This window comes from Accipiter gentilis, chromosome 5 (assembly GCF_929443795.1).
Source record: "Accipiter gentilis chromosome 5, bAccGen1.1, whole genome shotgun sequence".
NCBI classification, from domain to species: Eukaryota; Metazoa; Chordata; class Aves; order Accipitriformes; family Accipitridae; genus Astur; species Astur gentilis.
In genome coordinates, this window is record NC_064884.1 from 39,938,618 (window position 1) to 39,952,255 (window position 13,638).

The 13,638-nt window shown below is 42.8% G+C and overlaps 1 protein-coding gene across 4 annotated transcripts in view; it reads right to left on the minus strand.

Annotated features, from left to right (window-relative positions):
- The window catches only part of RPS6KA2 (ribosomal protein S6 kinase A2), a 303,750-nt gene that overhangs the window by 72,232 nt on the left and 217,880 nt on the right, over positions 1 to 13,638 (minus strand). For all 4 annotated transcript variants that reach the window (XM_049800958.1, XM_049800960.1, XM_049800959.1 and 1 more), the window contains 2 exons: positions 3,589 to 3,669; positions 2,692 to 2,771 (listed from right to left, as the gene is read on the minus strand). In XM_049800958.1, the coding sequence (XP_049656915.1) occupies positions 2,692 to 2,771; positions 3,589 to 3,669 (161 nt within the window). The remainder of the gene's footprint in view (positions 1 to 2,691; positions 2,772 to 3,588; positions 3,670 to 13,638) is intronic.

Below are 13,638 nucleotides of genomic sequence, written 5' to 3' on the forward strand. Positions count from 1 at the left end.
TTCAATACGTTCAGTGCAGCCCTTATTGGTTTCACGTCTCTGAATTTGCTAAAATCTTGGTATTTGGTTACCAAATTCCCACAAAATAACATGGGGAAACATCTTTGGGGAAGTGAAATGCTTCCAAATCTGAGCAGAATACACAGCATGAAGAGACTCAGAAATGGATTTAAAACCGAGTGCACTGAGGGTTCAAGGAATCTCAGTGCAGATGCCCTAAGCAGTGATGTGCTGTCTAACATTCAGGGCCTGAGGAGGTCTGAACTGAGGGCAGTTGTTTCCTTTCTATAGCTGATATGGATACTGCTAACACTAAAAGCTCTGGTTTAAGTGGGAAGAAACTTCTGTAATCAAAAAAACACTAAGCTCAGAAAAACTCAGATGGCAAGATACCCCTTTGGTTCAGCTTTCATTATATCCCAGATGTTATTAAGTTCTCTTTAATTAAATTTCAATAAGTACAGCGATAATAATGCAGAAAGAGAAGCTGATACATTGGATACACAGTGTGAATACTATGTATGACAGAAGTAAAATGCGTCAGCTCAGTACAAATTTACATGTCACATGTAAATGTAAACATCTACAGTAGAAGTTGCTGAGTTTATTTTTAAAGTTAAATCTCTGCTTTTGGAAAGGGGCAGCCACAATACTTGAGTGCTCTGAGAAGCTGCACAGGGCTGAGAGCAAAAAGAGAGGATTCAAAGAACAGATGTCATGTAATTTAATTAAGAATATCACTGCGAAGGTTAGAAAGAAAAAGGATACACAAGCAAAAACTCAGACTAAAAATTTAATTGGTCTAATCACAAAAACTGCATTATCAAAATAAATTTAAATTATTTATAAGGTTTAAAATAAATAATGTAGGCAAGAGGTGAAATTAATAGAATCAGGGAAAATCTAATCTCCACAGCTATACCTAGTTAAAGTCAGATGTCTCAGAAAGATAGAGCAAGACAGAGACAAGCTTCAGATGCATGCATGCTGCAGTATATGGGATCTGACTGAAAATCCACTGAAATCAATACTGTTCAACCAAGTCCATAATTAACAAATTGCAAGCAGTACAGGTTTCCCCATAACTTCTTCCCTTGCGATACCTTGCCACTAAACAGCTGCAAACTATAGGTAGACCAGATGAGCTGCAAACACTGAAAAAATAAGTACGTGAAAGGACTGTCAAGTTAAGAGGACTCATCCTTGATTGTATAAAACAGAGAAGTCAGTGCATTGCATTGGAAAAGCTTTGGGGAAAATGTGAAGTTTTAAAGGAGTACAAAATCTAAGCTGTTCTCTTTCACGGAGTTCCCTGACTGTGCAGAACATTTTTCTCTCTTCTTCCATGAAAGTGGAGAGGCCTTTGCCTCTTTGTCTTAACAACACACTACCTCGCTAACAAAGCCTGATTTCATGACAAACAGCAGAATCATATTTTTATTTTCCTTAATCTTTTTCCTCATATTAAAAATAACTGCTACCAGGTACTGAGTACTTACAAAAGTATCATTACTTGGCAGTGTAATTAACCTGTTGCTGTCTTCTCACATTAGCAAACAAGCCTGGAAAGCAAATATTTGGGGTCCCAAGTTGTGGTGCACACAGCAGTTTACAGCATGTCACTGACCCAGAAATCGGATGGGGGAAAAAAAACCTAGGGAACTCTGATTTCACAGCTTTTTTAGTCCATCAGTAACTCCCCAAACCAAGAAGAGTGAACAAAGCTTCCCCTCAAGATGGCATTTGAAAGGTCCCCATCTTATCTTTAAAGGCTGCGCATTAGGTGGTTGCCTGCACCCCTGTGCCCACACCCCAGGAAGAGACCAAGGGCTGGGGACACGGTGCTGGTGACAGAGAATGCCGGGGTGCAGACAAGCCCCAGGATGGTGGGGCTGCCTCGCTGGAGCCTCCCGTCCTGCCTGCAGGGCCCTCTCCGAGCCTAAACACAGGAGGATCCACTGTTTCCAGCAAGGCAGACGGCTGGCTCAAAGAGGCATTTGGAGACACGGGCGAGTGCTAAATGCACCTAGAAAACCTGCCGCTGTGGCTCCCTACGGGCATTAGCGAGACTCGAGGTTGGCCCGTCTCCTGGCTGCCTTTTTCACAGAGGACAGGGAAGGGATGGGAGCCCGGGGAGGTGATGGAAGCCGGCTGACCCCCAAGCCCAAGGCTGGTGCGTGGCCTCCGACCTGCTCCCAGCAGCTGCTGCTGCGGGAGATTGCTCTTTCCCCGCTTGCCGGCTGATGGCCCACAATCCGCACGCTTGCTGCAGGGCTTGGCCCCTGACCTACGGCCATCTCCTCTTTCTGCTGGCAGCGGTTGTGATTTTCCAGCAGTTCTCTGCCCGTGTCCCGGGCAAAAAGTATTGAGGATTGATTTCTCAGATCGTTTCTCATCACATCCAAGATGTATTTTGTGAGCGATGAGTCTGGGGCTATTTTGCTACGGGAATGGCTTAGTAGTGGTGCAGTTTTCTCCAACAGTGATGCTTACATGCTATCTGCTGCATTACCTATGGCATAATTCAAATACAATTATTAAGAATGCATTTAAAGATGCAAGATGATACGGCTCTATTACATATATATAGTAGAACTATTCCCAAGGCTGTTTTTCATTCCCACCAACTTCATCTGAATTCTGGAAATCAGGAAAGTCTTTCATTTCCAAAGTTAAAATCTGTCAGCTTACCTCTTTGGAGAGTCTTGTGAAAAGGTCCCCTCCCCGCAGGAAATCTAGTATTAGATACAACTTTCCCTCTGTCTGAAATGCTGCATTAGAAAAGGATGGAGATGTTGGAAGTTTGAATCAAGATAAAAGTCCCCAAAGAATTAATCTTGTTGACTACCAGCGTATCATTTGCGCCATTAACTTCCCTGTCATTTCAGCACTTTGAGAACAGAAAAAATTAATTTCTCTATAGAACCAAGCAATTGAGCTTAAGACTATGGGAAAAAATGGTATCAGCTGAGAGATGATGCATTACTAATATATTCTTTTCCATGCTAAGCACCTATGAATTAATATTGTTTTTCATTCCACAAGACACCAGGAGTCGCTGAGGGCTAGGCATAAAGAGAAGCTCCCCAGTTTGTGTGAGGGGAGACCTCACATTATCCAAAACATTCTCAGAAGACCCTTTACAGTAAAAACGGGGCTCCTCAGGGAGCAGGTGAGGCGGAGGAAGGCAACTCCAGCAAGACACCACATTCATATACACACTTATACAAATTCAGACTGGTGCTGATTATTAAAAATAATTTTTAATTTAGATTCTCTAGTTTTCTGAATGATACCTGACAGCGGGTGAGAGGGTTGGCTGATGTATATTCACCAGCTACCCCACCAGCACAATCTAGCATGTTAGACTCTATGACAAATGTATTTTGATGGAGGAATGGCTAAAACCTACTTATACCGAAATTCTCCTTTAGCATAAATGAAGAATTTCACACAGGTAGCCTCTAAGATTTTGTTAGAGAAAGAGTCATAAGTAGGCAGGGGTATCTGTATGAAATTATAAGACAGCTAGTTACAATTCCCCAACAAATTTAAGAACAAACATGAATTATATTTTATTATAGTTACCATAATGAAGCTTGACTATGAAAGGATGATTCACTTCTGCCAAAATATCTCTCTCCATTTTTGATCGTACCCGATCCCGAACTATAAAGAAAGAACAATAAGAACAGCGACACATTAAGAGGCAGCATGGTCACTGGATACAATACTGGAATGAGGTTCAGGTGACTTGGATTCTGCTTCTCACACTGCTGATGGCTTGTGGTGTGGCGTTTGGCAAATCACGCCACTCTCTAGTGTCCCCTTTTTTTGCCTGTGTTGGCTGTGTAGTAAGAGTAAGCTCTTCAGGAAGGCACCATGTCTTCCTCTGTAGAGAACAGCCCTAACTGAAAGCACTACAGTGTTACAAACAACAGGAAGGTGATTATGCTTTGCAGAAGAGAATGTTAATGTGAGAATTAAAACTATATAAAATTACTAACTCTATCTCATTTCAGATTAAACAGAATGTGCCAGTCCCAGAGCTCATCAGGTTAACCTCATGCAAATTAACTTTTTGTACTGTGCTGATGCAGTGTTTGTGAGATATCACTGAATAGCACTCTCTGGAAGTGATTTATATAAATTATTTAAGCTTCCAATAAACCACCCAAACAATCAGTATTAAAGAAAACTATTTTTATGTGTAGAGATAAATTATTGTGTGATAGCAGTGAGAAAAATACTTTTTGTGGTTGAGGTGAATAGAGAGTAAAACAAAAATAGTTAAACAGGTGAGCTGGGTTCAAACTAATGCTGAAGATTTCATAGCAAACACGTTTAGCAGTATGTTCAGACATTGAGGAGGATTCACTTACTAATTCCATAATGAAAATACTGAAATCTTCTTCTTCTTTCTCTGCATTACACAATACCAATAAGCTTTTCAGTTGAAAGCATCTCCGAGGGATGTTATGAGACTATTTTAGGTGATAAAACCTGAGATTTTAGTGAGATTCTGTCATCGCCTGTATGTGTTGTGGAGCTGCTGAGAAGCTGAGTACTCTCAGCACCCGAGTAATGAACATGCCATAATGAAACCACATATTCTGTTGCTGTACGTGAAAAATTGATGCACAGAAATAAGTCCAAAACAGCTGATCCGAGAACCTTAAATAGGAGTGGAGACACAGTTGGATTTCTTGCTATTTTGATGGTTTACCTAGGTCAATAGTAACGCAAGCTTTACCAGCTCATGCAGCCTAAGCTACCTTGTGGCTAAAAATAAAAAAAAAAGGGAATCTCAGAATCTTAATTTTATCTCATGAGTAAAAACCACACATAATACACTCACAAAGCGCTTAAGCTACGCGAAGGCAGAGCTTTTCTCATGCTGTAGATCACGCTGCTCCCAGGCAGGGATTCTTGTTGGAGAGGTGGGCACTGCTGAAGGCTCTACGTGGGACACTTCCCACTAAGCTTGGTTAGACAGCCTAACAATTGCCTCTCTGAGCTTGCACGGCACAGGTGTGTGAGCAGGCTGGCAGAGCGGCAGTGCACCCTCCTGTCCCCATCACTTCAACCGCCGAACAGGTAGAGGCACGGCTGTGCAGCCAGGTGCTTGCCGAAGCCCCTTGCGCTGTGCCCAGCTCGCTGCGGTGGTGGTGTCAGGCTGCCATGTCAACCTCCTCTCCGTGTGTACACAGCAACCACAGTGACGTTAAAGAAAAGGCTATGTCAGCACAGAAGACACCTCATTCTCCGGTGTCATGGCCCCGTAACCACTCTGAACCTGGTCTCCTCCAAAGCTGCTCTAATCACCACCTACACAGTGGCTTCCAGAAAAGGTGACCAGAACCTGTAATCAGGATTACAGCATGGCACATGAGTTGGTGACCTGCCCTCCCCCTCTTCCAGCATCAAATACCGCCTGATTTAAACACTCTGAGAGCAGAAGCTACATAGGCCCAGATTTTTATACAATCCTAATGCACCAAAGAAGCTATTAATCACATTACCTAAAAAGGGAACTCCACTTGCTTTCTCCCACTGTCCCGTTCTTACCCTGTTCCTTCCATATGCCCAGTCCATGCCCGATCTTAACCTCCAAGGTAGCCGTTGGAAATACAGGACATACCTACCTGCTTGCACCAGCTGACGTACCACAGGGCACTGTCAGTTATTGTACCAAATGCTGCACTTTCATTGTCATGGTATTTCATAAATGTGCAAGGTTAAACCCCTTCTCCTTTTACTATTAGTTCTGTCATAGCAGGAAGAAAGACTTATTTTCTCTTATTCCAGATAGACCTGGAAATAGGAATTCCCCTGCTCTTCCTCCCTCTTCTATTTTTGGGATCGGGCCAAGGTAGGTCTGATATGCATCAGCAAAGGTTTTAAGAAGAGGTGGCACTTTGACGTAACATTTCAACAGCATGAGGCTCTGGCTCCGTCGGACTTCTCTGCCATCATGCAGGTGCAGTGAGTGGGAAAATGCCTCTCTTCTGCACTTTGGAGGTTTTTCCTAGTGTTCAGTGGCCCCAGTCTGCTCTGCTGAGGGAGTCTCCTTTCTAGTTCTTACACCCTGGCAATCGGATAATTAGATTCATTTGCTCCAGCATGATCTGAATTAGTTCCGGCTGCTTATTCAGCCTGCTAGATCCTGGCTACGGAGGGACTCCCTAGCAGCACGAGGAGAGATGGACAGGGTCTTCACAGCTGCTCCAGTGCCAGGGGTGAAAAGGCCTGAACATTAAAGATACTTCTATGCCGGTGACGAAGCAAACGTGTGTCTTTGCTTAGTCTCATTTGGGGATCAGTGAGCATGTACCATCAGGAATTTCTCCACTCATTTCCAAAACGACTGGATCTCTGACAAGGAGCTATTTCTATGGATTCCTTTCTGAGTGACTCCCTTTTCTCTGATGGTCTACTCAAAGCCTTGCAAAACCAGCACTGGAGCTCAGTACCCCAGGGCAGACGACGGAGCGGCTCAGTTCAGCACCTCTCAGCACAGGGCTGGCCTCCTCCTGCCCAGGTCCCAGCCTGGTGCTGCGGAACAGCCTCTCCTGCCCTCCCTCGGTAATGTCAGGGGGTGTACAGCAAAGGCACAGAGGAAAATGCAAATAATTCAGCTCCCCCATCCTCACTTGGAACGCTTGCAGGGGCCTCAGCGCAGCACACAGGCGGCTTGGGCAGGTAATGCTTACACCAGACGTTCACCTCTATCATTGAAATGCTCATTGGAAATAGTGCTCATCTGCTAAACTCTTGCCCTTTCTACCTACTATCGAATTTGGTTTGAAAGGTGAGTTTTGCCACTTATCTTGAAACTATACGTCAGACACAGGCAGATGAACGCAACCTGGAGCAAAGAGCACAAAGTCATGAAGATTGTTTGCACGCTCTTGGACAAATTAGCTCTCCCTGAAATAATCCCTGGTGTCATGGGACAGAAGAGACCTCTAACAGTGGAGGAAGCACCTGCTACCCTGAAATAAAAACAGTTCCCATTTCCAGGTATTAACGTGGTAAGAAAAAGAAGTGGAGGTAGCTGAGGATATATGCAAATAAATAGAGCTTATCCAATTCTGCCTGTCTAGCTCTGAACATCAAAGAGGAGGATGTTACTGCTTGCTTTATTTAACACTGAATGCTTAAGGAGAGGGTTTTATTTAAGGTATGAATTTTTACTTCTTGGGCTGTTTTCATTTTAATAACCATGAAGTACAGAAGGGAAAGGGGAAAAGGGAAAAGTATAGTCAGAGCATCTTCCAAGGAGACAAAAAAGTGTTCCTTCTTGATAACGGACTAGCTGTATACTTTCTGAATAAGAAAATACAACCATAATCCTGCTTCCCTCTCTGAAGCTCTCATGATATCAACTTTGGTTGAGATTTAAATATAGAAATATAAATTAAATTTCAGCAATGAACTTCTTGTCCATATGTCTCACTTAAAAACTAAGAGTCAGTGCATCTCTAAGCTATGTACACTGTCAAGTAATGATGATCTAGGAACACCCCTTGATGTACATGCAATATGCAATGACATCGTTTCAGTTCAGCAGGATGTCAAGCCAACCCAATGAGAACTTTAATTAGTGAAACCATGGCCTATAGGAGCTGTAAAGGGGGAGTTTATAGAAGAGACACTAATTTATTCACTGTTATACTGATTAAAATTTATAGCTAATTCACCATAAGAGGAAAGTAACTTGTCATATATCTAGTGACTGGAGAGCTGAGCTGAAGTCACAGATCTGTGAAGTTAAACACCATTCAGCCACTGGTTTCAGTGGAGCCAGAGTATTGCTTCTGGGATCTCTCTGGCCAAAGAATAACTTCCAAACATTTTTATTTAATAGTACTCTTCTCACTGCTGCCCAAAGTAATTCTTAGTTCTGCTAGAAGAAAACTATCCTGAAGCTATCTTCTAAATTTGTGTGTAATACTTTGCTGGTCTTTCCTCTGTCTTCAGACTCACCTGGAGTAACAGGTGACTTTTCTACTTCAAGAGAAGTGATTTTTCAATTTAACTTGCAGTGCAGTTTTGGTTTTTGCATATAGATTTGGTGTTACAAGGCACGAGGGTTTTACCTACAGCCTTGTACAAGCTAACACATGTATCAAATTTATATTGGTATTAATTCAATTTTCAAATGTCAAATAAAAATGAAATAGCTTTTCCTTCTGCCCTCCTTCCTTGCCTGAAACCCCTTGGTGCCCTGCATGAGTCCCACACCATGTTTCCCTTGGTACCAGCTGGATCCCATCAGGGCACAGACACCTTAAGTTAGCGTTCCTGTGACTGATACCATCTTCCACTTACAGCTTTCGCCTTTAAAAGGTTTTTGTAGAGAAAGATCCAGCAAGGGAGAGCGTATTACAGACATCTTAATGGTCTGCCTTAGCTAAGGCCACTGAACTGCACATCAGACTTGATAAACAGCAAAATCCTCAACGCAGCGAAACCTGTCTCGGGCTCACCTTCGGGAGGAACCACAGCATCGTGCGTCAGGGCTAAGAGACAGGGACCGAGACGTGTGTCTACAAGGAAGACCAGCGCGGAGCAAGGGAGCACGTCTGCCTCCGTCCTGCCTGTTCTGGGGATCAGCCACGGCGCGAGGAGCCGGCCTTTGGCTGCCCATGCAGATGGCGTGGAGATGTATGCGGTACTTTCCCGCTTCCTCCACAGGTGCGGAGCTTGGGTGTTGTTCTCACCTCTGTCGGTCAACACCATGAGGAGCCAGAGTCTCACCAGTGAAATATTTTCTGTACACGTTAGCTGAGGTCTGGCACAATTCTGCTTTGCTCATGACCACAGCTGTTTGCCTGTTCACGCCCTATGAACGTCTCTGACTTACTGATGCAGCCTCACAAATGCAAGCAAAGCACTTGGATGCTCCAATACCCTTCTAGACATGATGACTTCTAGCCTAAATCCTGTTTTAAAAAGGGGATGGAGACAGATTTTATGAGCTCTGCAAGGCATCTAAAGCTGAAGATGGTTCTACCACTTTTCAATAGCACTAAAACAATAACTCTTACTTTTCCTAAGTTGGTGTTTGGTCCATAGGTCCTTTTGTAACTCCAGTCCCAGTGTGAATACCTGCTGGCTGCCTTGAGGCACTGCAGCCTGGTCCCTCCCCAGAGTCCTCTGGAGGTGGCTCAGAGCAGGACCTGGTGCTCTGGTCACCTCTCTGAGCGGGCCAGTCTCTCTCCATTGGAGGCAACCATCTTGGTGTCACCAGGCTGCAATTGGCATTTGAAAGCTTAATTTTTTGGTTTTGGAAGTAGAAATGTCAGACTGTGGGTTTGGTGCCTCAGTGACTTGTCCTTACGGCCTTTTGTGCTTTTTGGCAATTTTACCCAAAGTGCTGTTTAATCCCCTGAACTGCAACACCAGGGAGACAAACCCCGCTGTGTGTCAGACACCAGCAACCGCCCCTGACAGAAACCTGTTCCTGCAGGAAGATACACACAGAAAATACATGAATAACGTCAAAGCTTCCACAATCTGCTCAGAGTTGTCTGGCAAAAAGCATTATTGACTACAAATTATTTGCCCATCCCTACCTTTCAAAATGACCTCGTAATAAGAAATGCCCCTGCTCAGCCAGGAGCGGAGCACTAATTAATTAACAAAGCAAGAACAGGAAGAGTTAGTAACTATGTTAATTAAATCACCATTAAAAAATATTGGTAGCAGGAGAAACAAATTAGTGAAGAAACCAATGGATTTAAATTTCATCCGTTACCTTCCTCACTTCCCTAAAACACAGCACCATGCCTCCAGTGGAACAAAAGCAAAATATAACTCAGACACAGGAACATGCAACTCAATTTCAAATTCTTCACGTAGCACTGGTACATGCCAGTGATACATAAAATGGAATATATACATAAAACTATGTGCAACATCCTTTTCAATTCTATTTATGTTATTTTCATCTGTTTTTAATGCTGGCTGTTGTAGACAAAAGCAGAGGACTAGATTCTAATTTCAAATCCACACTGTGTATGTCTGGAAGACAAAGTACTTGTGTGGTGACTAATTACCCGAGGTATGGAGAAATACAGGCTTTCTCAAAAGGATCATAATCTGGCTTCAGTGGTTCCGCTTGGAAATACTATTTGCATTACTGTGTTTCTGCTCCACACAGTATTATACACAAATCTTCTAAAGAGCAGCCTTTCATGTTGTACCTTATCAGCACACCATTATTACCACACAAAGGAAAACAGAAAAGTGTCCTGTTGACACCTGAATGTAGAACTACACCAATAATGTCACATAGGGATTTTATGCGCATTTCTTTTGAAATGCATATAATTTCGTGAAGGCTATTTTTCTGGAAGAAAGATCCTCTGCACCCCCAAATATGGAACTCTTTAGATATGGGAAAAGAGCCATTAAAAACAGAGCTTTACCACTCAGCCCTAGCGCTGCTGCAGCAAAGGAAAAAAACAGATTCACAGAGCAGGAGCCACTCCTTTGTAGAAGGGCACTCTGAAAAATCAATATGAATGCAGACTGGTTTTTAGGAGTCCAGGGTCTGGAGGAGGTCATTTTATCTCCCCCCACCTCTCCTTTTTTCCCCCTTTTACATGAAACAACACATTTGGCTTTAAAGAAATCAAAGACTTTCCTTTGTTTCTTGTTGGTTTTGGGTTTTTTTAAAATAGCTTGGATGCTTCAATGTTGAGATTTGGAATGACAGATGTCTCTAAATTAATCCTTGACAGATGTCTCTAATTTAATCCTAAACTTTTAATATTGAACTTCTACTTATATTATTTATCACCTATTCATTATTCTCCCTAAACGTTTGGAAAAATTAATTAAATCTTGCAATATCCCTCTGAAGTACCTCTGCCCAATTTTCCAACAAGGAGAATTAAAGGACAGATTGACGTTAAAAAAAAAAAAAAAAAAAAAAAAAAAAACCAACAAAAAAATCCCATCATATGAGAGCTGCCAGGAGCAAACACGGGTTTCTAGGACATACTAACTCTGCTGAAAACAAATCCTGAGAGCAGTGACCTGAGCTCTCCCCGCAGTTTTCCCGACACCCTCGCCCAGGCAGGAGCAGCCTGCGGAGGCTGCAGCAGGTCTGAGCTCTGCGGGTGCTGCTCGGTGGGCTCCCTCCTGCCCCGCAGAGTCTCTGGCAGCTCTGACCTCCCGCCGCTTCCCCACTGGGACACCAGTTTGGACCTCTCTCCCCGGCCAAAAAATCCCACAGACGCTGCAGGAGCTTAAGTGTGTTTTAGATTTTTGGCTGAAATTAGCCAGTGGATTTCAACCCCGTCATTAGAGAAGTACTGACCGATAGACCAGCTTGATGATCGTATAAACCTCATGTCCTCACACAGAGGTGAAATTTCAATTTTTTGTGTATTTTTAAACAGAACTGGACCAACGGAATATACACAGATGTGCTTGTGCACAGCTCCCAGGTGAAGCCATTCCCTCTCCACGGTCTGTGAGCTGCAGACGTGCAATGATATCCAATCAGCCAAATCCTATGGTGATGTACAACATCAACAAAGTCAGAATTACACCCCTTACAACCGCATAAATCAGTCCATAACTAACACTGTTATAAACAAACTGAATAAACGGCTCAATGAAGAGCAGAGAGAGCTGCCATTTGGAACTTTGCATGAAACATTTGCATGGAACTTCCTTCAAAAAGCCAAAACGTACAGCTGGAAGTACATCTGTCCATGGCTTGTGCAAAACAGAAAGCCTTCAACACCTCTGCATAGCTGCACCTGGGTCATGTTTGCTTTTTTTTTTTTTTTTAACGTAAAACATATGTTTTATTTAAATTTGTTTACCTTAGTGGATGTGATATCCTGTCAAATGATCCATGAAGTAATATATTTGTTTCCTGAATTCTACTATAACATACTCCTATTTTTTATTATATTTGCTTCAGCTGAACAGAGTTTTTATTATTATTATTAATTATTATTAATTATTGCAGGCAATAGCAACAATTTCAATATTAACTCTTACTGACAGGCGATAATTACCTGTGCTCTAGGAATAGGCATAATTTCAAAATGACAAACAGATAAGAGGGCTGGCCTTAGAATTCAGCGTTCCCAGTAAACACCATTCATCAGTAGCTCTGGAAATTATGATGACCTGAAGGGAGAAACTGGTGGCTGTTTCATATAGTTTTGCAATAAAGAAAAGTTGCTTAAAACAGTTATGAGAGAGTTGGCCTTTTCTCCCTTTACAAAATAGATATTTAAAATTCAGTTCTAACCTACCAGAATCCAACAGAGAAAAGTTATACAGGTACATCTAGTCATCAGTCCTACTCTTCAATACAGTCCAAGGAGGGATGAATTTTCGCCATCAAACTTCTCTCACATCTCCTCTCAGACTCCAATTCCCTTGCAGCGCTGCAGCGCTGACTAACTCGGCGCAGCTGCAAAGGAGAGGCAGCTCCGAGCCTCATGTTTCCTACCCATGGGGCATTCCAGCATTCAGTGAGCGTTTGCCTTCTGTTTACTATTGCAATATTCCTAAGTCGACAGAAGCAATGAAGAAATTGTTTTTCTCTTGTCCTGCTGGAGATGGAGATGATCCAGACGTCCCGGAGCTGCTGGGTCTCTCAGGTTAAGAAGTTTCACCGCTTGCCTTTAAAGCTTGAGGATCAGCGTGGTTTAATCAACCGTTGCTGCTGTTTGCTCTTAAAACACACCTCTTATGGGGGTGTTACAGGCAGGGCTGAATAAAGTTTGTGGATTACTTTACTCTGGAAGTGTGAAAACTGTCTGTGCTTTGGTATTCACCACAAATAGGTTCCGCAGCGTATCGTCAAAGGCAAAAAAACAGCTTTTGTGATTGGAAAGTATTGGGAGTGACCACTGGCTCAGCAGTGAAAATGCAAAGACATTCCCTTTTCTGCCAGCCTTCTACAGAAAAAAAAATTGTATTTTACTTTTATTTAGTTTCTGCAGGCCTAAACAGCCAGTTGTACTGAAAGAGAAATTTCTTCTCCTTCAAGGATCTTTGAGCAACTACTAATTTGCTTGCAAAGCCCGGCAGAGGTGGAAGGGGGTGAGGGTGGTGCTGGAGCTCCCCCGGAGCTCCTTGGGACACTAACTCAGGGCAAAGTACCCCTGCGTGAGAGTGACTTAAAGCCCACCCGAGTCCCTTCTGCCTTGTTACATGAGCCCCTACTGTTTTGTTTAACGGCGCAGTACGGAACCTTCTGCTTCGTTCAGTTGGGATGTTTATGGACAAGACCAACAATCTTTTCTATAATATTAAGTGAGAATTCCTGGAAGGAGCGGAAACACGGCATTATCCCTCTGTGGAGAATGTATGTACTGGGATGCTGTCAATTGCCACCGGGGCAGTTTTGCTTATAGGCTGAACTAATCCTGGTAAATGTTTTCTGTAGAGCTGCTTGAAACTTGTAATTTTGGACATTTTCAAAGATGTTTTTGCTGTGGCTTTTGTTCTGAATTGGAACAAAAAGCCTAAATTCATCAAGTTTTGCCAAAATTAAATTGCAAAAAATTGTTTTGGGTGCACCAAAGTACTGTTTTGTTAAGGGTTTTAATTTATTTTTCATCTATTATTTCTTAAACACTAATTACAATGTACAAC